At 40.3% G+C, this 24,853-nt stretch overlaps 2 protein-coding genes across 2 annotated transcripts in view; both read left to right on the top strand.

The window, feature by feature from the left end:
- The window catches only part of LOC117255988 (uncharacterized), a 28,229-nt gene extending 21,976 nt beyond the window's left edge, over window positions 1-6,253 (top strand). Inside the window, exons 18-22 of the mRNA XM_078166627.1 lie at window positions 1,545-1,805; window positions 2,637-2,897; window positions 4,148-4,247; window positions 4,544-4,601; window positions 4,746-6,253. Coding sequence (XP_078022753.1) covers window positions 1,545-1,805; window positions 2,637-2,897; window positions 4,148-4,247; window positions 4,544-4,601; window positions 4,746-4,841 — 776 coding nt within the window. The 3' untranslated portion in view covers window positions 4,842-6,253. The remainder of the gene's footprint in view (window positions 1-1,544; window positions 1,806-2,636; window positions 2,898-4,147; window positions 4,248-4,543; window positions 4,602-4,745) is intronic.
- A 13,246-nt stretch (window positions 6,254-19,499) lies between these two features.
- LOC144462512 (sialoadhesin-like) overlaps window positions 19,500-24,853 on the top strand; it is a 56,151-nt gene continuing 50,797 nt past the window's right edge. The window contains exon 1 of the mRNA XM_078166463.1: window positions 19,500-19,669. The gene's annotated coding sequence lies outside the window, so the exon portion shown is untranslated. The remainder of the gene's footprint in view (window positions 19,670-24,853) is intronic.

Genomic DNA, 24,853 nt, shown 5'->3' on the forward strand with positions numbered 1-24,853 from the left:
CTTATACTTTTGTGTTCTCTCACTTTAAATTTTAAGGCATCTCATAATACTTTAAGTTGCTGTATAATAGGGGTATGAATCATAAATAATGCTTAACTAATGTGTGGCTCATGGTGATTTATTAAATGAATTAATGCAGGATGTATTATGAGTTCCTGTTGTTCACCATTAACAAATGATGAAAACTATAAACCAAATGCATGATGCGGGATATCACCTATTTAATTAATCTAATAGTTAGATTTCAATTCTGAGCTACATGAAACATTACAGGTAAAATCACTTTGCCAACATTGCTCCTGTATTTAAAGAAAAAGGCACACTTTTGCAGTCCCAAGATTATCTTACTATATAATGATGAAAACTCTGTCTGTGTGTCTGTTCCACGTTTTTCTCCTCACTGACTTGGTCAATCCATGTGAAATTTGGCACAGTGGTAGAGGGTCATGGGAGGATGCCAATGAAGCAATATTACATCAATTGGCCAAAGGGGGGCGCTATAGCAACCGATTGAAATTGCAAACTTTGAATGGGCATATCTCATGCCCCGTATGTCGTAGAGACATGAAACTTTGCACAGAGATGCCTCTTCTCATGAGGAACAAATTTGCCTCAAGAACCCATAACTTCTGCTTATATAGATTTTCCACCATTTTAAATTTTTTGAAAAACACTTCAAATGGATCTCTTCCTAGGAAGTTTGAGCGATCTGCATGAAACTGGGTGAACATAATCTAGGGACCAATATCTAAAGTTCCCTCTTGGCAAAAGTTGGAAAACTTACTAAAACTGAGCTTCTATAAGGCAATGAATATTGCGGAGGGCGTGGCTCATCACATAAAGGTGTATAACATCTCAAGGGTTTCACCCATCACCACGCAACTTTGTAGGCATATGAGCACACATAATCTGAGGGGACCCCTCCATTATTGACCCCATCAAACAAAATGGGGGCGCTAGAGAGCTAGCATATTTGCCTATATTTGACAGGACAGTGAAGCACGAGAGGAAGGATGGGAGAGAGAGAGCAAAGAAGACATGCAGCAAAGAATGAAGGCCAAATTCCAACCCACACCGCTGCAACAAGGGCTAGCCACACCTTTCCCATGTGAACTACCAGTGCGCCCCACTTTTAAGTCAATACAACATATAAACACTTTAACTATCTGCCTTTCAACGTGCTACCTCAACTACTAATGTACAGTTTTAGCCCACTAACTATCTCACTATTGGCAATTGGCAAACTACTGAACTTTCAATAAAGCAATTGTACTATCAAATTCACAAAAACTCTGTCTGAATACATTGCTCTTCTTAATGGGTTTAGTTGACTATTTAATCTGCAATTTCCTATGACCTGTATCCCAAACACACACCATGTGAAACTGTATGTGGGGAACTGTGCACTCAATGGGTATGGACTAGTTTACACATAACTATTAGCTGCTAACTACATAAATATATATTGTGTATCATGAAAATAATATGGGCCACATATACACTTTGCTTATGGTAATCTAAATGACTTTTTGCCTCTCCTCCAGATGCTCCAAAGCTTCCCTCTGTGTCAGTGAGTCCCTCTGCTGAGATAGTGGAGGGCAGTTCAGTGACTCTGACCTGTAGCAGTGATGCTAACCCAGCAGCTAAATATACCTGGTACAAGGAGAACCAAAAACTGCCTCAAGGACCAGAAGGCATCTATCATTTCACCTCCATCAGCTCTGAGGACAGAGGACTCTACTACTGCAAGTCTGAGAATCAATATGGATGGATCAGCTCTGACTCTTTGTTCATAGATGTCCTGTGTAAGTACACGACTTCAAAATAAAACAGTAACTGCCACAGAAATTTCAAACTTGTAGCAAGCAGTAATTCCAAAAGAGGAGTGAGACATATTTTGGTCAAAAATAAACAAGTCACAACCTTAACCAAGAATGCAACATGTCTTTTAGTTCATATTCTGATCAAAATAGTTTTCAGCAACACTTTCTTAGTTAAATTACTGATTGGTTGGACTGTTGCACTTATTATTTGATCAGATACTGCTGGATCCAAATCGTGATTTTGTCGATTTTATTTCTTTTATTTACCTAAGGTCCACTTAATAGTTTCTGTCTTCGAGCTTTTATTTGCATGCTACATTGAGAAGTTAGAAAGGAATGAGAGGTTACTATAGAAACAATACGATACGATATGATATAATGCGATATGATACAAGACGATGCGTAATACTTCATTGTCCTCGTATGGAAATTCATCTTGGACTCAGGAGTTCAGAATGGTATCGTAATGTAGTTACGATAGAAATTAAATTCTTAAATTCTTTTTAACAAATTAAACTACTGTATCGCAGGTCAACCTTGACTTTATTCTGTACTCTATTTATTCATGCATGAATAACATTAATGCTTTTTAGAAGTGTTTCCAAATTTGCTGTATAAAAAGGTTTTGTGGTAAAACCTCATCAGCCATTTTGTTATCAGTATAGTAACTCGGTTATGACACTGCCAGCGACATCTGACAAAAACCATAAAGGTTCATGGCCCTGAGCTCTGTACTATTCACAGTGCAAACATTGTTGCATATCATGCATGCTAATGATAATGAGTTGTGTCTCTATGCATGTTCTCCACCAGATGCTCCAAAGCTTCCCTCTGTGTCAGCGAGTCCTTCTACTAATGTCGCGGAGGGCAGCTCAGTGAATGTGACCTGTAGCAGTGATGCTAACCCAGCAGCTAACTATACCTGGTACAAGGAGGATGAAGACTCACCAAAAGCATCAGGACAGATCTTCACCATCACCGACTTCACAGCTGAACACAGTGGGAATTATTACTGTGAAGCCCAGAACAAACTAGGACATCAAAATGCTACCATTTGTCTGACCCTTGCACCAGGTAATAAGAAGTAATACACACACACACACACACACACACACACACACACACACACACACACACACACACATCCTCCCACACCAGCTCATCCTTATGCTAATGTTTTAGTTCTTGACTTTATGTGTAAAGAAATATTATAGTATAGTCGTTAAATGTTTCTGCCAGTGTGGGATGCTGTTTGCCAGCACTGTTGTCATATCCTAGAGAGAACCCATCCCCCAATATATGGATTAATAATATTCATTCATTTTCCATAACTGCTTATCCTGTTGGGGGTTGCTGGGGGGCTGACACCTAGAGACAGACAACCATTCATGCTCACATTTGCACCTGTGGCCAATTTAGAGTCACCTATAATTGTTTAATAGATTAATTATTAACCTAGCCTGCATTTATTTGGACTGTTTGCGGAAGCCGGAGTACTTAACCACACTGACATGGGCAGAGCATGCAGACTCTGCACAGGGGTTCAAGTCCTTCACCCCGGGTTTGAACCAGGAACTATCTCGCTGTGAGGTGACGATGCTAACTAACCACTGCACCACCGTGTTCCCCGCCGTGGAACATTGCAATGCTACGTCAGGCAACCACACACTACTGCTTGAAATGATTATAAGCAAATGTAATCAGAAACATAAATACACTTAAAAAGTGGTCATTATTAGCCTACAACTACCGGTTCTAGAATTATGGTGCTATGGTTTGTCCAAGTGGTGTTGCCGTACCCCAGCAGAAGCTGTTGCTTGAGTGCTGTGGGTAGGTACAATCAATAGTCCTCTTTACACAGCGGTCACTTTATAGGGCTGCTACTAAGTCTCTTCTTTACGCCGCCTTTGAATGTGTAGCGCCCCCCTCAGTGGTTAGGGTTACAACTAAGGGTTTGGTTAATTAGGGGGAAACACATATCAACAGGAAAACAGTGTTTGACACAACGCTGGCATCCTGTTAGCAAAACAGACCTAATGTGTAACAGAATAATGTCAGCCTCTAGTGTGATCAATAACATACGCATCGGCAGTGCTTTACAAACAATAACAATTGCATTAACATGACAGTAAAGATTATTTACTGTCCCTGTTACATGGTGGCTGATCTCGCCCTCTCCTCAGAGGATAAGGAGCTCCCAGTCCTCATTGTTGTCCCAATTTGCAGACATTTTCAACTGCTGTTCTTCTTCTCTGAGTTAGCTGCTAACTGCTTCTAGCTGCTTTATAAAGTAAGGCTTATCTTATGTCTATTCCCATTTCTAGGAGAATCTACAATAATAATAATAATAATAATAATTGTCATAATTGTGACTCTGGTGGCTCTGATCCTGATAGCTGTTATTCTTCTGTGTCGACGGATGAGGTAAACAAATTCAACTTTTAACAATCTGTCTTCGCTGAGATCTTTTTTTTTTTTTTTTAAAAGAAGTCTGCTAATCTTCCATGTTCAATTTTAAATGTTTCAGGACATTCTATCTTTGAGTATTTATGATGTTATCCTGTTAAAATATTTAACTCTACATCAGAGTGTCTGACCGATGCTTACACAGTTGCACAGTTCACATCTTTCAGTTTCATCTCTGATTTTTACTCACTGTCACCAGAATCTCTTTAAGATATTTGATAAATAAATTGTTTCTTATGCTTGATTTAATCCAGGAAGAGGAAAACTCCGGACTCCACCAATGCACCAAATGACCCTGCACACAGTATGAAGGTTAGACACAGAGAGAATATAATCATGAAAATAAAAATAGTTTATAACACGTTAAATCCATTTTAAGATAAAAATCATTTGGTAAGCTCAGCTGGTTTTATGAATGAGGCCTTCTGTTGTTATCTTGTCATCTCTCCTCATCAGTTAGACTCCGGTCCTGAGTACCAGCAAGTCTCAACCTTGAAGTCCAGCACTGCAGCGAAGACTGAAGACAAAGAGGAGCAGGAGGAACTCATGTGAAGCATCACAAATCACATCATGCACAGTGTGTGTTTTCAACAGTGTTAATTTCGTTGATGAAAACTATGACAAAGAGTTTCCATCAACAACCTTTTTCCATGACAAAAACAAAAGCATTAACGAGCTAAAAATAGATTTTGATCATAAAAACTCAAAATCTATGTTTCATTTTCGTTGATGAGAGGAAACGTGACGACAACGTTCATGGTTGACTGTCGGACATTGAAACCCGAGAACGGCCGTGCTTGTAATTATCTTTAAATACCACATGAGCGCCTGGCTGACAAACTCCAGTGAATAGTCAGCGCAAAAATTTGTCTAGATTAAATTTTTATACAACCTGTCACACTGACTCTAATTTCTAATACATAAATCAGCCTCACTGGATTAGTTTAAAGATAAAAAAAAAATGTCTGAATTTTTTGCCGACTAAAACCGTTTTGAGTTTTCGTCGACTAAAGCTTGACTAAAATTACAAAGGATAAAAATGACTAAAATGTGACTAAAGCCAATGAGCATATTCACTTGGTTTAAGTCACTGGTTTTCAATTGTTTAAATCAAACAGAATCTCAGTAGTATCACACCCCGATGGCACATTTCTTTAAGTGTTGCAGCAACTGACTGAAACAAATTAGCCTGGTAAGACTGTCCTGATGACGTCAGCTCAACAGACTCTAGCCCCTTTTACACTGCCAGATTTTCCGCCAATGTTGGGCCATTATGCCAGCAAGCTGCGAGCGTTTAAACACACAGAGCCAGATTGGCGAATTGATCTGAGGTGCCCAATTTTCAGCCTTGTAGGGTAGACATTGGCAGAACCCCTTCAGTTTAAAAAGAATGAGGCGGCCTTCCGCAACGGGAGGGGCTGTTGATGACTTGTGGGAGGAGCTGTTGATGACACCGTGCAACCCACTGGCGGTGGATAAACAGGAAATAGCTGATAGCAGGAATTAGCGAGCAGCTAGTAGCAAAAGGGAAACACAAACCTGACAGACACTGTAAAGATGAGCAACTGGGGAGACAAGGAATTGCGCGCCCTCCTTGTCCTTGCAAACGAAGAGGCCATTAACCGTCAGATGACGGGGACAATGCAGAACGGCCCTGATTGGGTTTTAATTTCTGGAAAGTGTTTGGAGCGGCGGCGAGTTCAGACTGATACAGAGAGCAAAAGAGAATGTTGAGCTCAGAGGGCAGCAGTGTGCATAAAGTTTTGTATTTCAGCTTCATAAAAATTGTTCTGTTTTTTAGCCTCCACTGTGTTAAAGAAATGTAATGTACATTTAGTTTTTCCTCCTTATCTGTTATATATTTTGTACAACAATAAATCTTTGGTGAACCAATTGAAAAGTTTGACTATTGTTAAGCCGGGGACACTGTAATGTTTATTATTAAACTTATATTTTGAATTCCTCTATGTTTGTCTACTTTCCTGCATCAAGTTCTTTGGAAAATAAGTTGACAGCTGTGTGTGATTGAAGTGTAATGTGCCACATGTCACTTTTGGTACATAAAATATATCTGCGGTATAAAATGTACATGTCGTACCATCCAAAATATGCACCATCAATTACTGCGCACCTTTTGTTGTGTGAAAACAGTCCAGACCTCCACACATTTTACTCCATGCAAACAGCCAAGTTATTGTCTGATGGTCTTGTTGAGGCCTTTTAGTTTAAACAAAGATTATAATCAAGAGGTGAACCTTTGTTGTAATGCTGCCTCGCCTTCAGAACAATGTAACATTTAGTGTTCAGTTTGTGATGTGTCCCTGTTAGTGGCTTTAGTGGTGGCAATGGCAACCGGGCAGGCGAACCACCTCTTTGGTCCAGACTGAAATATCTCAGCATACTGAAATATCTTGTCACCAAAACAGCAGTCACAGTCATTTCTTCATTTCAACTTGGGCTTTACCGTCATTCGTCTGTTCATGTACATTAATGATGTAAAGAGGAAGGAAGCCAGGCCAGTTTAAAATAGCTTGATATCTATTGAATACAACTGCACCCGCCAGAGAAGACACACACTGTCTTCACCGACCACATCCTCCTTTTAAATGTGTATTATAACTGACTGACACACAGTATTATCACACAGTATCATATTTGTGGTGTGATGTGATTTAACAGAGACGTGAGGAGCAGCCATGAGTTTAACAGCAGCAGCGAGTGGATTTGTCATCTTCCTTCTCTCTGTACAAGGTACTGTACATCTACGTTTATTTTGTGAGGCAGTTAGCACACTTCAGAAATACACAGGAGGTTGTTTTTTTAGTGTATACAAAGATGTGACGTTATCTAATGTGGTGCGACCCCTTAAACACAAGACACTCATTTATCTTTAACTGAAGATGACCAACAGAGAGCTGTGTGTGTTGTTCATACCACCAGCATCTCTGAACACTCATACCTGATAAACTGAAGTACTGTGCATGTCAAAGACAGTAAAGTTGTGTTTGTATGGATGGAAGAAATGATACATACATTAACAAAGAAAAATCCTCACCACCCTCAGTCGTTGAGACCAGAGGCATCAATGTGTGTTGTGTTGCCTCTTTCATACAAACTGACATCATGAATATATCCATGCATTGCATACTGTAGTCTTGGCTGTCGGCTTTGTGAAGCCAGTGTTGTAGTGGAGGGTATACTCAGGTATACGGGGTATATCCACTGACAGTATACCTACCTATCAGCTAAAAAGCCATTATAATATATAGGATAGTATGCCCACTTCCTCATCGGTAACCTACCTATGTGCCTAGCAGTACACCCACCTCATCAACTACCACTACACCACTGTGTGAAGCTATATTACCTTACGCCAAGAAACTATCTAATCAACATTGCAGCACCTGGCTAAGGGGAAAGGGAACTTTTGAGCTGTAACCCAGGTGGGGCGGGAGTTAGGGTCAATTATGCAGTGGGGTCATTAGGAGCGATGGGAATATACAGTCTTTTGTGAATCAATTGAATAGTTTGACTACTGTTTGGCCAGGGACACTCTAATATAAATGTTGATTATTTTTGTCTGTTTGTCTACTTTCCGGCATCAAGTTCTATGGAAAATTAGTTTGACAGCAGTGTGTGACTGAAGTGTAATGTGCCACATTTTACTTTTGCTACATAAAATATATTTGTGGTATAAAATGTACATGAAATACCATCCAAAATATGCACTAAATTACACCGGTGATGGGAGTATACAATCTTTTGTCAATCAATTGAATAGCCAGGGATGCTGTAATTTAAGTGTTTATTATTAAACTTATATTTTGAATATACAGCTGAGTGTCATCTGCTTGACGGTGATAAGAAATGTTTGCGCATTATGTTTATAGAATAGAGATGAAACTGCATCAGTGTAACCGGTGGACTCTAGTGTTGTCTGCGTTGTGTAGACATAAAGAGGCCCAGACCGTTGATGTCTTCAGAGGTGATCTCCTTTTATTCCTGACAACAAGGGGTGAAAACAAAATCCTCCGTCAAGTACAACCACGTAAACTCAAGCCCCTCTCCCACGGAGCACAACAGCAAAAGGGTGGCCATGTTACATCAATAAAGTAAATAAAACACAAAAAACATACCTGATAACAAGAGGGGGAAAAAACTCTTCCGTCAAGCTGAACCATATAAACTCAAGCACCTTCACAAATCAAGACACACAAGATTATGTTAGCATAAAATAAACTTATAAACATATCCTCACTGTGTTAAAACATGGAAATTACTAAGAGAGCAATGTGGCCTACCTCTCCCATGGAGCATGACAGCAAAAGGGGAGGGGCAAGGTGGGGTACCCCCAAAGGTGGACGTAGGGAAACAGAAACTGGAATCAAATGTTCCACATATTGACTAAAGAGGTCTAAGCGTGTCAGGTAATAACAACTGAAACAATACTTATTATGTGCATTTGACTTAATATAATCGACCCTGTTATGTTAAACATTCTGAGTTTTTTTAATTTCACTGCCCCAAAGACAAGTTGGTACTAAAAGCAAGATTACATTTGTCTCGCACTAAATTAAACTGGGATGGCATGATAGCAGAAGTAGTTTTGGGGAAATGTAGCATCACACAATGAAGCATGTTCACTACAAATGAAAGTCTGTTTGCTGATGTTATTCTGAGTCTGATTGTGGTTCCTGATGTGCTCTGTGTTACAGTGATACAGGGTCAGGATGGCTGGGGAGTGACTTACAGTCCTACTAAGATCTGTGCTGTAAAAGGATCAACAGTGGAAATACACTGCAGCTACACATACCCATCCAGCATAATGGGCAGTGATACTACAGTTGAGGAAACATTCTGGTTTACTAACATGAATGGGAATGAACCTGTGGATCTGAGAAAAGACCCACAGTATGCAGGTCATGTGCAGGATCACTGTGAGAACAACATTTGCACTCTGAGAATCACAGACCTGAGAGAGAGCGACTCAGCTGTGTACAAGTTCAGGTTCATAACAAACCAAGCCATTACACTGGTTCACCTGGAGTCACTTTGTCTGTCACAGGTAACATTTCCAATCACATAGCAAATATTTCCAAAGTTGTGTTTATATTTACAAGTGTATATGTTGACAGTTTTCTGTACAATAACATTCCTATTCCTTCTTCACAAATCCAGGTCTCCAGGTGCAGGTGAGCTCACATGTTGTCTTTGTGGAGCAGAGGTGTCAAAGCAGTTGTCCTCTACCTGAAGATACTTCTTACGTCTGGTATAAAAATAAGCAGAAAATTGGTACAGGAATTACTTATTACTTGGCCGTCATTAATCCTGCAGACTCCTATTACTGCGCTGTAAAAGGAAATGAGAATTTCCCCTCTCCTTCAGTGTGTAAGTTTACTCCTCTGTCACTACACTGACATAACATTACAATTACAACTTCAGACATAGCCTCACTGGATTCTTTTAAATCTTAAAGTAGGCGCAAAAGTATTATTTATAGACACAAAAAGCTGGCTTACTACCAATAAAAAACAGATGCATTCAGGAATACTTCAGTCAGAAGAGATTTCATTGAGAGTGAAAAATAATGTATTACATGCAGAGTAACGATGAGGGGCGGAAAGTTCTTTGGTGATTAGACCCAGTCGTGACGTGTATTTTAAGGGGCAGAGATTGCCATGGTTAGTTTAGGGATATTCGGAAGATTAAATTATGACAGATTTGACGTCAGACACAGATGCACAGAGGTTTCCTTCGCGGGGATATAAAACACATTGGCTGGCAGCAGATTATAACACCGCTAGCAACTACCGTAGAGTGAAGAGCGGGCAAGTTAACTTTCATCCGGTAGCCCACTGTCTGTTTCCTGTGTAAAACCAGTTATTTTAATGACAACACAGTGTGCTATTATGTGTAGCATGCTTAGTTAGTGACATATGCCACATGTTGTATGTCACATGATGTAGCATTACATTAGTAACAATTTATTTTAAGCCAAACCATGATGTCCTTTGGAAAGGTATCAATGTGCTTTTGTTGCCTGAAGAAACAGAAATAAACCAAAAACAAAGTGTTTCACCCACGTATTTATTTTGAAAAGACAGTATGCATTTGACGAGCAGAAACTATACACTTCCAGAGTGATTTTTGAAAAGACACAAGCCATGTAAAGAGCATAACTTGACACAGTGTCTGAAGAATGTCCTAAACAGACGTAATAGGTTGCCTTGTGCATCGTTTTGACGTTTAGATCCACTGACAAAGCAGCGATATTTGAGGAGTTGTGATGGGAGCACGTTGAATACTTTTATACACACTGATCTGTAGACTCAGCAGAAGTATTTACAATTCAAGGAAGGAAATGAGGAAGTGATCTGCCAGCAGAGGGATTTGCAGCAATAGATAAACTACTTGCAACAACTATAACTTAATTGAGAGGCCCATCAGAACTGACTCAGCAAACAGAACATAACCAGCATATACAGAGAATAGATTACTTTTTGAAATAAGTTTAATAAGTAAACAAGTTTTTGAAAATGACAAATGACCAAAGGCTTGTTAATGGATCTAACCTGGAACAGCTCCAGGATCAGACCTCTGTTCAGCCCCTGTGACAAATTATAGATACTAGTCCATAGCCATTGGTAGCTTTGTCACCTTCTACCTATGCCAATCCTCAATGCCTATGTGCAGTTTCACATAGATTGACCACGTCAGTGAGTAGAAAAATGTGGGACAGACAAAATGACTGACTGACAGAATGACACACTGACAGTTTCCGTGATTATGTACAGCATACCATACCATGACTTAGTCATACCAAAAATTAGAAAAAAACAACATTGGTCCACAGGGGGAGCCACAGCGATCGGTCACATTTTAGCCATTTTTAAGCATTTTTCTGTTGTTATAGCGCCATCCAGTTGCCAATTAGAGTTAAATTTCTCCAGTCACCTTGAGGCGTCCTGTTCTACATATCTACCAAGTTTAGTAAAAATCCATATGGCGGTTAGACCTAGATAAGAAATGAGCTCTCTAGCGCCCCCATTTTGTTTGATGGGGTCAATAATGGAGGGGTCCCCTCAGATTATGTGTGGTCATATGCCTACAAAGTTGCGTGGTGATGGGTGAAACCCTTGAGATGTTATACACCTTTATGTGATGAGCCACGCCCTCCGCAATATTCATTGCCTTATAGAAGCTCAGTTTTAGTAAGTTTTCCAACTTTTGCCAAGAGGGAACTTTAGATATTGGTCCCTAGATTATGTTCACCCAGTTTCATGCAGATCGCTCAAACTTCCTAGGAAGAGATCCATTTGAAGTGTTTTTCAAAAAATTCAAAATGGCGGAAAATCTATATAAGCGGAAGTTATGGGTTCTTGAGGCAAATGTGTTCCTCATGAGGAGAGGCATCTCTGTGCAAAGTTTCATGTCTCTACGACATACGGGGCATGAGATATGCCCATTCCAAGTTTGCCATTTCAATCGGTTGCTATAGCGCCCCCCTTTGGCCAATTGATGTAATATTGCTTCATTGGCATCCTCCCATGACCCTCTACCACTGTGCCAAATTTCACATGGATTGACCAAGTCAGTGAGGAGAAAAACGTGGAACACACACACAGAGTTTTCGTCATTATATAGTAAGATAGTCTAAAACAAAGAAAATGAATCATTTAAATAGTCAACTGTCTATGATAACATATTCTAATCTTTCAGTTATCCATCTTAATTTCTCCTCCAGATGCTCCAAAGCTTCCCTCTGTGTCAGTGAGTCCCTCTGCTGAGATATTGGCGGGCGGATCAGTGACTCTGACCTGTAGCAGCGATGCTAACCCAGCAGCTAAATACACCTGGCACAAAAATGATGTAAAATTTCACCCTCCCAGTGAAGAACCACAGCTTGTCTTCAGCTCCATCCAGTCCTCTGACTCTGGAGAGTATCAATGCACAGCTGAGAACAAGCTGGGGAGGAGGACATCTTACGTCACCATCGATGTGAAATGTGAGTGAAACAGCTTGTTTAAAAATAACAGCTTAAATCAGTCCAGTCTTTGCTGATCACAGTTTTGTTCTGCTCTGACTTTCACAATGCGTCGTAATTCACTGAGCAGCTCAATGAGATTTGAGAGTTTTATGCAGTTTTGGGACTCAAACCATCACACATCCATTTGTCAGACTATATTCAAAGTCCTTATTGCAGCTACAACCAGCTACTCACAGTTTGTAATACAAATACCATATGTGCTGCTTCTGTGGCACAAGATTAATCTAGAATAATCTCTGTTAATTACCACCTCTCCTCCAGATCCCCCAAAGTTTCCCTCTGTGTCAGTGAGTCCCTCTGGTGAGATAATGGAAGGCTGGTCAGTGACTCTGACCTGTAGCAGTGATGCTAACCCAGCAGCTAACTATACCTGGTACAAGGAGGACCAAACACTGCATCATGGACAAGTGGGCATTTATCATTTCACCTCCATCAGCTCTGAGGACAGAGGGTTCTACTACTGCAAGTCTGAGAATCAACATGGAGAGATGAAGTCTTCACGTCTATTTATAGATGTCCAGTGTAAGTACAAAAAATAATAATACTTATGACTTATTATTTTTACTACGAGGCAGACCGTGGATTTATAAAACGTCTTTGATGACCTCTTTTCCTGAAACTGTGCACAAGTTGCACGTGGCAGAGTGCTGCCACATAGACGAGAGGCTGAATACATTATTACTAGGTGGAAGACAGAATCACCAGGCGGAGTTGGGGCAAGCCTTACTAACATCTGGTCAAATGAGTATTCTAATCATCTTTTGAGTTAAATTTAGGTTTGAGGAAAATGTTTGCCTAAGTGTAATGATAGGCATGTCTGTCAGATGCCTTATAATATTATGCTGCGTTCATTTTGTACTCGGAGGTCGGAAGTCGGAAGTGGGAATGACGTCACCTCTGAGTTGACAACAGCTTTTGCATTCTAGTTGACAAGTCGGAAAAAAACATGGATGCCTGCAAGAAAGCCTTTGTTGCCCTTGCACTTTCGGAGTATAGACAGCTTCAAAACCATCATGCACTCCAACTGATGAACGCCGCAGATGAGGCTGACCTAATGTAAAACAAATAAGATAAAATTGCTATAAACAGTACTTTAGCAGAGTGTTTACTCACTATGTATGTGACCGGCAGCCATCTTGAATTCGTAAGTCGGGGTTGATGCGGTTGCTCCCAGTTTCCGAGTTGGAAATCCGATCTCAGGGTGTGTTCCGAGTTTAAACTTCCGACTGGGAACTGGGAATTTCCGACCTCCAAGGACAAAACGAATGCACCATTATTTACTTCATTAGTTACGCAACAGGCCCCAGATGTGAGGCCGGTAGGCTGATTATGTCCTGTAAAGGACGGAGAAATAATTTAACCACATCCTCCATTTCACATATTCGTCAATAAACCTATTACAAGGTCATGATTAACATAACCCAACAAATCAAAACTCTGTGTCTGTGACAAAATATTTTCCAAAGTCCATGTTTCTGTTATTGTTTACATACACATGAATGTAAATGCAGTATCTCCAAATATTGTTGGTCTGCAGCTTTTAGCTTTAATTACTGCACTTTTAAATGCAAAGATGTTTCCAGCTGGACTGGCTGGTAGAGTCCTACTTCATGCTTAGCATAATGCTAACAGAATATAATGGGAAATTCCATAATGAGATAACAGTTAGCAAGAGGTTTTATCAATCTACCAAACTTACAAAAACATTAAAGAAACACATGAGATGGTCCTTTAAAAACATATTCTTAATGAAACAGCTTTCTATATGCACAGGTAGCATAACAAGATACAGCCAAGAGTAGGGATGCACGAAAATATCGGCAGGTTAACTGTATTGGCCGATATTGCCTTTAAAGTGAACTATAGGTGTAGGAGCCAAATATGTTTGTTAAATAATCCAAGCTCTAATTGGTAGTTCACTGTTTTGAACACAAGGTGTCACTGTGATGTTCTCATGCACAGGTGTAAAGGTAGGAGGGTCACTGTTGTTGTCAGGTGTTTGACCCGGAAGAGTTTTTGACCGCGACGGTGCTAAATGTTTGACACGCCGTTTGCCGAGTGTTTTGGTCTTTCTTGCAACTTAATGGACATTGTTCACACTTGCATGGAGGAAATAAATTGTTTTTTGCTGCAACCGAGAACAACCTGTGGATTCAATACGGACACAACAGGGCGTACAGTAAATCAAACTCAAGTCAGGCGTGTCAGCCAGGTCAATCTGGGTTTAAACATCTCAGTGGTTAAGTAGTAGGCTAGCTTCATGTCTCCATATGCTGGTGGGCCATCACGATAAGAGTATACATCCATAATTTGACATTAATTCCACTACAGAAGAGACCTGATGATCACTAAAATTAGGTAGAGAATATCGGTATCGGTTATCGGCCAATTAAGTTGTTATATATCGGATATCAGCAAAACAAAATCCAATACAATGCATCTCTAGCCATGAGCCTTTAAATCAGACATGCTAACATCAAGTTCAATGCACACAGCATGCATAGCAAGTTCAGCTAGCTCCCACTACCACAGTGGCGGCATGCTGACTACGCTCTCTTATGACCCTCAATATGAACAAAGTAACAGTCCTAACAAAATGAGTACACACAATGACACTTGCCTTCACATCATAACTTAATGTTTTTGTGGCCTTGTGTGTTTTTACAAGTTACTAACCTGTAAATTACAGAGAAATAATGACACAGGCGCCAGGTGATGTGTCTCTTGTGTCACTGAAGCCAAGAGGCGGATACCAGCTACACCAGGCCTGATAAATCTGTGGATGATGTGGACTAGAAGAAAGTCTGGCTTCTATCCCAGTTGATAATTAATCACCAATAAAGTTAAAAGAAATTTGTTTTAAAACTAATTCATGAATTCTAACCTGCTAATGACTATGTTAAAAAAAGATTTAGAAGAGACATTGATGTGAATTGTAGTTTCTGCTTTGAATGCACCGAAACTGTTGTGCATTTATTTTGGCATTTCCCCTCTGTGAAGTACTTCTGGCTTAAAATGTGTGATTTTATTTCTAAAAATATTGATGGTTTTCTTTTTGCTTCAAAGGAATGTGTTGTTTGGTCTCCAGGAATGTAGCATACATTAAAAAAAAAGCCTCACACAACATACCGATGATTAATTAATTATATAATGGCCAAATTCCATATTCATAAATGTAAATGTCATGTGTAGAAAACCATGCTTTACTGCTTTTAATGATTTCAGGCAATTTTTTCTTTCAATTTATGACGCACCAAAAAAAGTTTAAAATATATATATCAAACTTGTAACGCCTTGTAAGTTGTTGTCCCCATAAAAAAGCTCTACCAAGCCTGTCTCACTGGGGAGGCACTGCCCCCTTGTGGCAAAATGGAGATACAGCTAGCTCCCAACATGAATGTTCATTAAATGAAGTGAATAAGGCTCTCCTCCAAAGAATATACACATGAAAACAATACAACATACATATAGTAATTAAAGAATGTCCCTGTAATAAATTTGGACAGTTGCTTGAATTTAAAATGGTCAGACAACTTTAATTTGGGATTCATCCTGATGGTGGCCACTATACAGTACTACAAATGCACTGTGTTTAGGGGCTCAAGCCTAAAGGGCCACCAGTTCCCAATAAGTGCACTGGCCTGGCAAAAGTTTGGCCATAAATCCATGACAGTAAGTCCAAACATCACCAGATGTAGTGGATATTTTTAATAAATCTGTTGAGTCATATTCCCAAAGGTTTTTAGAAACTGACCAATACGGGGTGACAGTGTTGCGTTTCTGCAGATGGGCGTGGCCTGACACAGAATTGGTCGGAAATGTATGAGTCTCTGATCATCATGAAACTTGTTAGTTATTTTTAATACAGGTGTTGGAAACTGTCAATACTCTGAATCCTTCTCAGCATCCAACCTTTAGTGGCTTGACCCAGCATTGTTGCATTATTTATATATGTATTGATTAGGATCCCCATTAGTTGATGTAAATATACATCAGCTATTCTTCTGTAAATCTTAAAATATTTGTGGAGAAAACCACAGGTCAATCACCTCACTGGCCAAGTTTGACACTGCTGTTGGATTTAATGTCACCTATGCTGTGACAACCACACATTAATTACACGCAAAGCCTCTAAGCTGCAAAAATAGCAATACACTTGCCAAAATTTGAGGTCCCAGCTGCACTTTGCTTCAATATGAGAAGAGTTTGAATCACTTAAAGTTTTTGTGATGCATGTCAGAGGGAAGTGTATTCACTGAGGCAATGTGTGACAAAGATGTTACTGGTTAATGTAGCCTGCTAGCTAGCTTTGTAGGGGTGACAATGGGTTGGCTCACAAATCAGGGGTTCTAAAGTCGGTTGATAACATAAGTACAAAAATAATTGTGTTTCTCTTCCAGGATCATGGCCGTCTATGCCTGGAAAAAAAAAGATTTTTTAAATGGTCTCTCCTTTCTCCTCCAGATGCTCCAAAGCTTCCCTCTGTGTCAGTGAGTCCCTCTGCTGAGATAGTGGAGGGCAGTTCAGTGACTCTGACCTGTAGCAGTGATGCTAACCCAGCAGCTAAGTACACGTGGTACAAGGAGAACCAAAAACTGCTTCAAGGACCAAACATTTATGTTTTCCCATCTATCAGCTCAGAGAACAGCGGGATCTACCTCTGCAAGTCTGAGAATATGTATGGAATGATTAACTCTACAACTGTGCAGATAGATGTCCAGTGTAAGTACAACATCTGCAAATCAGCAAAGACAGTGGATGCAAACATCTGATAAGCTTAGGCTGTGAGAAACAACAGCAGTAAGGTACAGTGCTGTATATCTCATAAGTGTCAATCTCCATTTGTAGACAAATCAACAATAGTCATGAATATCATCAGGTTGACTCTGGTGGTTGTGATGCCGATTCTACTGCTTCTTTTTTCTCTGTGGATGAGGTGAAACCACAAAAAAATAATCATCATCATCTTTTACTTTGAATATTTATAGTTTTTAATCACCTTTTTATTTATGTGTTTTTATTTGGATTAGATTCATGAAGAAGAAAACTCTGAGCTCCACCACTGAGCCAAATGAACCCAAAGAGACTCTGGAGGTGAGACAGAGACTGGGACACAGTGACAGAACCTACTGTACCAAAGGGTTATAATTTGCTGTATCATCATATAACTTGATTAATTAACAAGCAGAAATAATGAATATTTACTTTTATATATTTTCAACTACATTTACTGTAGACTGTAGATTGTAGTATGAGTACATTTCAATATAAAATCGAACTGTATCCAAATCCCATTCATGAGTCTCGTCTTGTTGTCTCTTTCCATCAGTTAAAGTCTGACTCTGATTATGCCACCATCTCAGCCCTGAACACGGTCGATGCAGAACAGACACAAGACACAGAGGAGCAGGAAGACCTGGTGTGACGACACTGAAGTGGACACATTTACCTTCAACTCTAAACATTTATAGTGCCAGTTTTTATGTAGCAGCAGCAGGTGGGAGTCAGCAGCACAGGCTGTCAGCAGCAGCATGTTGCAGATTATTTTAGGAGCATGGAAGCCTTATGTGTACCTGTGCAGGTACATTACATGTGTTTGAATTTAACTTGGTATGCAATATGTTATTTTAAAGTTTGATGTAAGAAATTGGTTTCAAGAAATGCTGATCACATCCCACCTGTCCTGGCAGAGAAAGCAAATTAAGTCAAAACAGACATGGAAGCAAAATATTTCACAGCACGTACTTTATATTTTGTACAATATAGTAAAGTATATTTTAACCCATTAAATATATAAGCCCAGCTCTGTAACACGATGCCAGTTTTAACACTCACTTTTCTCACTGGTATGGTCGTCTGAACATTGTGTCAGTTCCCCCACACTGCTGCAGAGGGCGATAGTGTGCAGGAAGTTTTTGATTTCAGCTTTAATATTATCATTATGTTGATTGTACAGGTTTCTATTGTTTGAATAACCAGGGGCCGTATTCACAAACATTGTGAGAACACTCTCAGAGAGCTCCTAACTTGGCCTTAAAACTTTTACGAAGGAGTCCTAGCTTAGGAGGGATTTAGGAAAGTTCTCAGAGCAACTCTGAGCAGGGAAGGGACAGAAACTTTCATCTTAGAGAGGAGATGTGGTTGACCCTGTTGTCAGGTATGATGCATGTCACAGACACACCCTTTTGTGAGTCTGCAAGGTGTGGACACCCAGTGGAAATGGAATGAACTGCTGACTGTGAAAGTGTGCTGATGGAAGGTTGAGACAGACCCAGGTCATCACTGCTGCGCTACTGTGTTTTCCACTTTTTCAAATATCTTATTGTTGTGATCATTTTATTTCTGGTGTTAAAGCATTATTGTGTTGGGCGGGTTATGTGTGTGGATACCTAATGAGATCAACCACAAATATTATCCCTGCCTGATCTAATCTGTGGCATTTCATTTACTCACTGTCATCCAGTGTTTGAAGAATATTTCTCCGACCTCTCTGTGTTTCTCCAAACAATGTGGGCTAAGATGCTCTATGAACAACTTTTATCTTTACAAGGACCAAGTCTTAACTTTAAGCGTCACAATTCTAAGAATTTTCCTAGAATTTCGTCACAAGGAGCAACTCTTTGTACCAGGAAGCTTTGTGAATACGACCCCAGACATTTTTTTGAATAAAATATTCAGTAACTACATCATTCTGTCATCATGTTTATGCATAGTGTTAAAAAAACTACAAGGGGACAAGTGATACCAAAGCTGCTGTCAGATTCCACGAAGCCTTAGGAAAAGTACAGTAAAAGTTCACGTTAACTCACAGGGCCAGGCAGAGGTCAAAAAGCAGACAGGCAGAGATGAGCAGGCAAACTCATCCAAAAAGGGGGTCAGGCAGGCAGTAACAGAACGCTGGACCACTGAGGTAGAAGCACAGTAGATGATCTGACAAGGAACAAATGAAAGTGGTCAGGTATATTAACAACAGGGCTGATGGGGAAGTGGGAACAGGTGTGCAGGTATGTGGGGAAGGTCAGGTGATGGGGGAGAGCAGCAGCAGCAGGGGTTACTGCGCAGCAGGGAGGGTTGGAAGGATCTGAAAAAGTGGGAAATGAAAGCAGACAAGACAGTCTATTTTTCATAATCTACAGTATACAAGGAAGTTCATGCAAAACAAGTCATTTCTTTACTTCATCTTGGGGATTCAGCTGCTCATGCATGTTAATTATGTAAAGAGGAAGAAAGCCGTGGCAGTTTTTATCAGCTGCCCCATTCAACTGTGTCCACAGAGGATATGACTTTTCTTTCAAGATCACATCCTTCTCTGTTTTAAGCGGAGCTCGTCTGAGTAAGTAATATTGCTCAGTATCTACATTCTAACATGCTTATGGAGAAATGAGCGGAGCAGCTATGAGTTTAACAGCAGCAACGAGTGGGTTTCTTTTCCTCCTTCTCTCTGTACAAGGTACTGTAGGTCTACATCTATATTTATAATTTAATGAATGTAGCACACTCATTTTAGTCGCAGGACTGCAGGAGAAGGTAAGTTAAAGCTAAATTTACTGAGTAATTACTGGTAATTAGTCACCAGATCACACATAGGTTTGATGATGATGTGATACAATGTGAACCTTTAAAACCCTGTCACACCAGACATTTGCTTGCTTTAAAACCGGAAATTTAAAAGGAATAATTTTTTAGTAGTCAATATTATTTTTTCAAGTCATTTTATGTGCACACTGGAACTTTAAGAAAAAAAATATTTTCAGTTGGTTAGTCTGTACTTCTCCATTAGTTAATTTACAGCTGTGTGTGTTATGGAGATAGATTTGTTTCATAATTATGTGTGTGAACAGATCGACAATCTGTGTGTAAATGTGTAATCTGTAAATATAAAACACCTTCCACAAATACAAAAAAAGATTTGTAAACTCACAAAGATATTTTGCAAGTATAAAACGGATCTGCAAATACACAAACACATTCCACAAATAAAAAAAATATATCTGTGAATACATTAAATTAATTTGCAAATAAATGAAAAGCATTTGTGAATATCTTCCTAATATTTACAACTTTCGATCAGGCATTTGTGAACTTTGAGTTTTTATTTGTGAATCGAAAAAACATTTGTGGATCTCAGTTCTACGCGTGTGGATTTGCTTCTTACACACACAGAGTTTTGAAACAAACTTTCCGCTGGTCCGAATGAAAATACACTTGTATCACTCGCAGTCTTTCTATGAGCTGTTTTTTTTTTTTTTTTAAATAATCAGCGATAAGTAACGTGCATTCATTGTTTTATGTTAATGTCATACAGTGAGTATTAGTGTGTGTGTATTTGTTCTATGTATATTATCTGGCACACACTTTTGTGTACATTTCTGTTTGAGTATGAAACATGACACTTACAGGTTGGATGGTACTGACTTCTGGTGTATTTGCAATGTAGAAAATGCTGCACCCTGCTTTCGTCTCCCCAGCCCGGAACATGAATGTTTACTGTTGCCATGGCAACAGATGCCGTTTCAGTGGCAAACCTTATCTTAGCGCAATCTCCATATTAACAATGAACAATAAAACTACAATAAGGCATTTCTAAACCACTTGTCATATCTTACAACAGTTAACGTAACCTCACTGAAACGATGTAACCTAACTAAACAGGGTGGGGTTCAGCACAGAGTATAACTTTAAGAGAGTTAAGAAACAGAGTAATAATTATTAGAAGGGCATGGTTTGTGATGAAATTATCTGTTTACTTGGTTTGGTTCCTGTTTGTGGTCAGGGGTGTGAAAGTACAGAGAAATGCAGAATGCGGATGTGAAACTCTCCTACATTACTATGTTGGTACTATAAAGTTTATTACTGTTACTGAAGTGTATGGAGATAGATTTGTTTCATAATTATGTGTGTGAACAGATCGACAATCTGTGTGTAAATGTGTCATCTGTAAATAGAAAACACCTTCCACAAATACAAAAAAAGATTTGTAAACTCACAAAAATATTTTGCAAGTATAAAATGGATCTGCAAATACACAAACACATTTCACAAATAAAAAAAATATCTTCGAATACATTAAATTAATTTGCAAATAAATTAAAAGCATTTGTAAAATTTTTGAGTAATTCCCTGCTACACACGTGATTTTAACGTATTTTGACAGAGAATTTTGACAAAGAATGAGCACTCATTAAACAGTAGAACCTGGGCTACAAGGCTGTATAAACCCTTTGTACATGCCCCAAACACAGCTCAAACCACAATTAAATGAATAACAACAAATCAAACTCCATACAGCACCGATGTGCCAACCCACTTGCCATATTTTGGCACGTTATGCAAAACACACGCCATTCATCTCAAATGAAAGCAGAGAGTGCCGTTTCTACACATATCCGCCAAAGCATGCTACACCAAAGCATCACAGAGATAGAGGCCAAAGAACAACAACAATAGAAAATGTTTCGCCGAACGATAGTTGTAAAAATTTCTCTTACCGTTGTTGTTTTGCCGTGAAAAGTTTATTCTACCGGAAAAACACAGTACATCCTGGTAAACGGACATGTTGTGCTGTGTTCAAATGAATCAGGGTAGACAAGACGGGCTTTAGGACCTGGGGGGGAAGCATTCTGCTGACTACTGACTGGCTTACAGTGCTGTCAATCTCGTGTTGGTGGGTATAGCGTCATTCTATTGGCTCTAACGAATCAAACGAGGTGTCAATCACTCAAATGACCAATCCGTTGCAGAGATAGAGGTCTCTAGTTTTGCAGACCGAACTGGGTGGGGCCAGGTGGATTTTGCAAGTTTGGCACACCGTGCACGCTGGTGCAGCTACTCCTCTTTTTTGCACAAGTCTGAAAGAGGGAGGAGAGAAGGCATGGAGTGGGTTTTACACAGCCGATTCACATCACACCAATCAAATGAGCCAATCTCCTCGCCCTTAAATGTGCCGTCCAAGGACTTAATGGGAGTTTACTCAATTCGCCATGGCAGAAGAGATCAGCAGCATCCTCTTCCTCCTCCTCGCAATAATGTACTCCATCTTTGTAGATCACGTTAAGCAAGAACATTTTAACATTTGTATAGGCAATCACATGAAGCACGTAAACCCTTAAGACACCGAACATAACTTACAATTTGTTGACAGCGTTTCTCTCGTGCGTGCGCGCGCTCTCTTTCTCTCTCGCAGTCTCACTCTGTTTCTTTTCTTTTGACTTTTCTAAGATGACAGATGCTGAATATTTACTCCCTATCTGATGCTGTGGCTGTTTGTGGTTGGCTGAGAGGGATGTGAACTCATTAGTTTGCAGCTGTATTAATCAAATCAGGTTGGGTTTCCATTACGTGTGCCAAACGTGCCAAACGGTGCCAATCCCCTTTGATCTGATCAGATGTGACGGGACAGTCGGTATAGAGATACATTTATGTGCTGATTGCAGATAGTTGCATTGAATAGTGGTTTTTGGGGTATTTATTGCATCGTTAATGTGCCTGACATTCTGGAAACCTGCCTGTGAGGTTTTGGTGACGTGTGCGCACTGTCCGCCGGTCAGCCAAACTTCTGCTACAACAGCTGCGCTCCCCCTGTGCTGACAGTAGACGTGGTTTCAGCTGGCGAGCTTTTAGCGCACCTCCGGCAAAGCCTTTTGGCACGAAACTGTCACTGTGCCAAGCTGGATCTGTCAACACCTCCCCCTGCTGCGCCGCCACACCCATCTCAGCGCACCTCGGTCTGCCAAACTACCAAACTGAGCGTGCCTCTGGTTGCGCTGCTCGAAACTAGCTCTGCGTGGGGTTCGCCACCCTGCGCTGCACCAGGAAACTAGAGGCCAGAGTCTCCAAAGCACAGAAGAGTAAATTTGCTTCACATTTAGATGGTGTGTGTGTGTGTGGTCAGTTGGAAATGAAAAAACGAAACGGACAGTTGTATGTGTATATACTGAACACCATAAGGGATTTACTACTTGCTCTCCTCCTGCTGCCTTTTTGTTTTTTCCAAAAAATTGTCTACTATCCATACTACAAGACTAAGTAAAACGCGGTGACTCGGTGCAGGCCACCAGTGTGCACAATAAATACAATTGTAATACAGAGTATTGTAACAAGTTCTAATTCTGACTGCCCATATATGGGCATATGCCATGTAAGCTGGTGTGACAGTGAGTGTGCTGCTGTGTTGTTGTCTGTTGTGCTCCCGAGCCGTGCCATGGACTGTAAGTTGGAAAGGAGGTGCTTTATTAGACAAAACAAAGGTGAAGGTGTGTGGACACTCTACTAAATAAATGAGTAAAGAGACCGAGCAACAATTATCAGATTTATCTGAAGACAAAACAAATAGTAATGCAAATAATTATAGCATAGGCTGACCAAACGTCCTCTTTTGCCCGGACATGTCCACTTTTCACGTCCTGTCCGGGGCGTCCGGGGGGTTTTTATAAACTGAAGATAATGTCTGGTTTTCCGTGTGTTTGTGTGTGTGTGTGTGTGTGTGTGTTAGAGTGCGGCACGGGCCGCATATTTCTGTCCGAACCCGAACCGAGCCGACATTATTCAATGACCAAAGCACTGAGTTTGTGTCACACAGTTGTCATGGTTACAGGCTATTTAACAGGCCGGGCGTGCTCAGCGGAGAGGGAGACCTCCATGTTTGAGACGGGAGCGGGAGGCGGGAGTTCCGACGCTTCTAGCGAGAGGAGAGGGAGAAATAAAACAAAATAAGATAAAATAGGAAAAACCTGTCTCCCTCTTTTATTTAATTTTCAGCGTTTAATCAAGGCGGAGGCGGGCGGCTGGAGGTCCGAGACTTCCAGAGAGGGGAGAGATAGAAACAAACAGCCAATGTGTGTGTGTGTGTGTGTGTGTTATATTCAGGTGTTGTCACGTAAATAACAGTGCCCAAGCAATAAACAGGACAGACAATAGGATTTTATTTATTTTTACACTACATTTTCACTGAAAGCTGACCGAATCCGACCCGAGCCCGAATACAATTTATAGCTACATTTTTGACCAAACCGGCCCGACCCGTCGGGTACCGTCGGGCTCGGATCGCCACACTCTAGTGTGTGTATGCGTCCCCTGTAGGGGCCTATCTGAATTTCTGTCTTTGAGAGATATTATTTTGTAATATAACTGAATTTTCTATCCATACATATAAATTTTAAATATATTAAAATTATAAGGCATCTTTGAGTAAACTGCGAGTATCATTTAAGTAGGCTTTGTCGTGGCCGGCCGAGTGTCCTCTTTTTTGGAAATCAAAATATGGTCACCCTGGTTCCGGTTCTAGAATAAACAGTACGGTATGGAAACAATGCGGCCAGTTGGAGCTCAAATTGAATGGGAAACAAAGTTCAGTGTTCACTTAGCTGGGCATAACTTAGCTGGGCGATGTTCGTCGATAGGTGCCTCCGTGAGAAGAGAACAGAAGGAAGGAGGGGGGTATCACTGTCCGAGGGCTGCTGTACAATGGCAACCAGGATGTCAGCCGACCAACACTCGCTACCCGCTCCCTGGTTGCGGC

This window comes from Epinephelus lanceolatus, chromosome 3 (genome assembly GCF_041903045.1).
Source record: "Epinephelus lanceolatus isolate andai-2023 chromosome 3, ASM4190304v1, whole genome shotgun sequence".
Lineage (NCBI taxonomy): Eukaryota > Metazoa > Chordata > Actinopteri > Perciformes > Serranidae > Epinephelus > Epinephelus lanceolatus.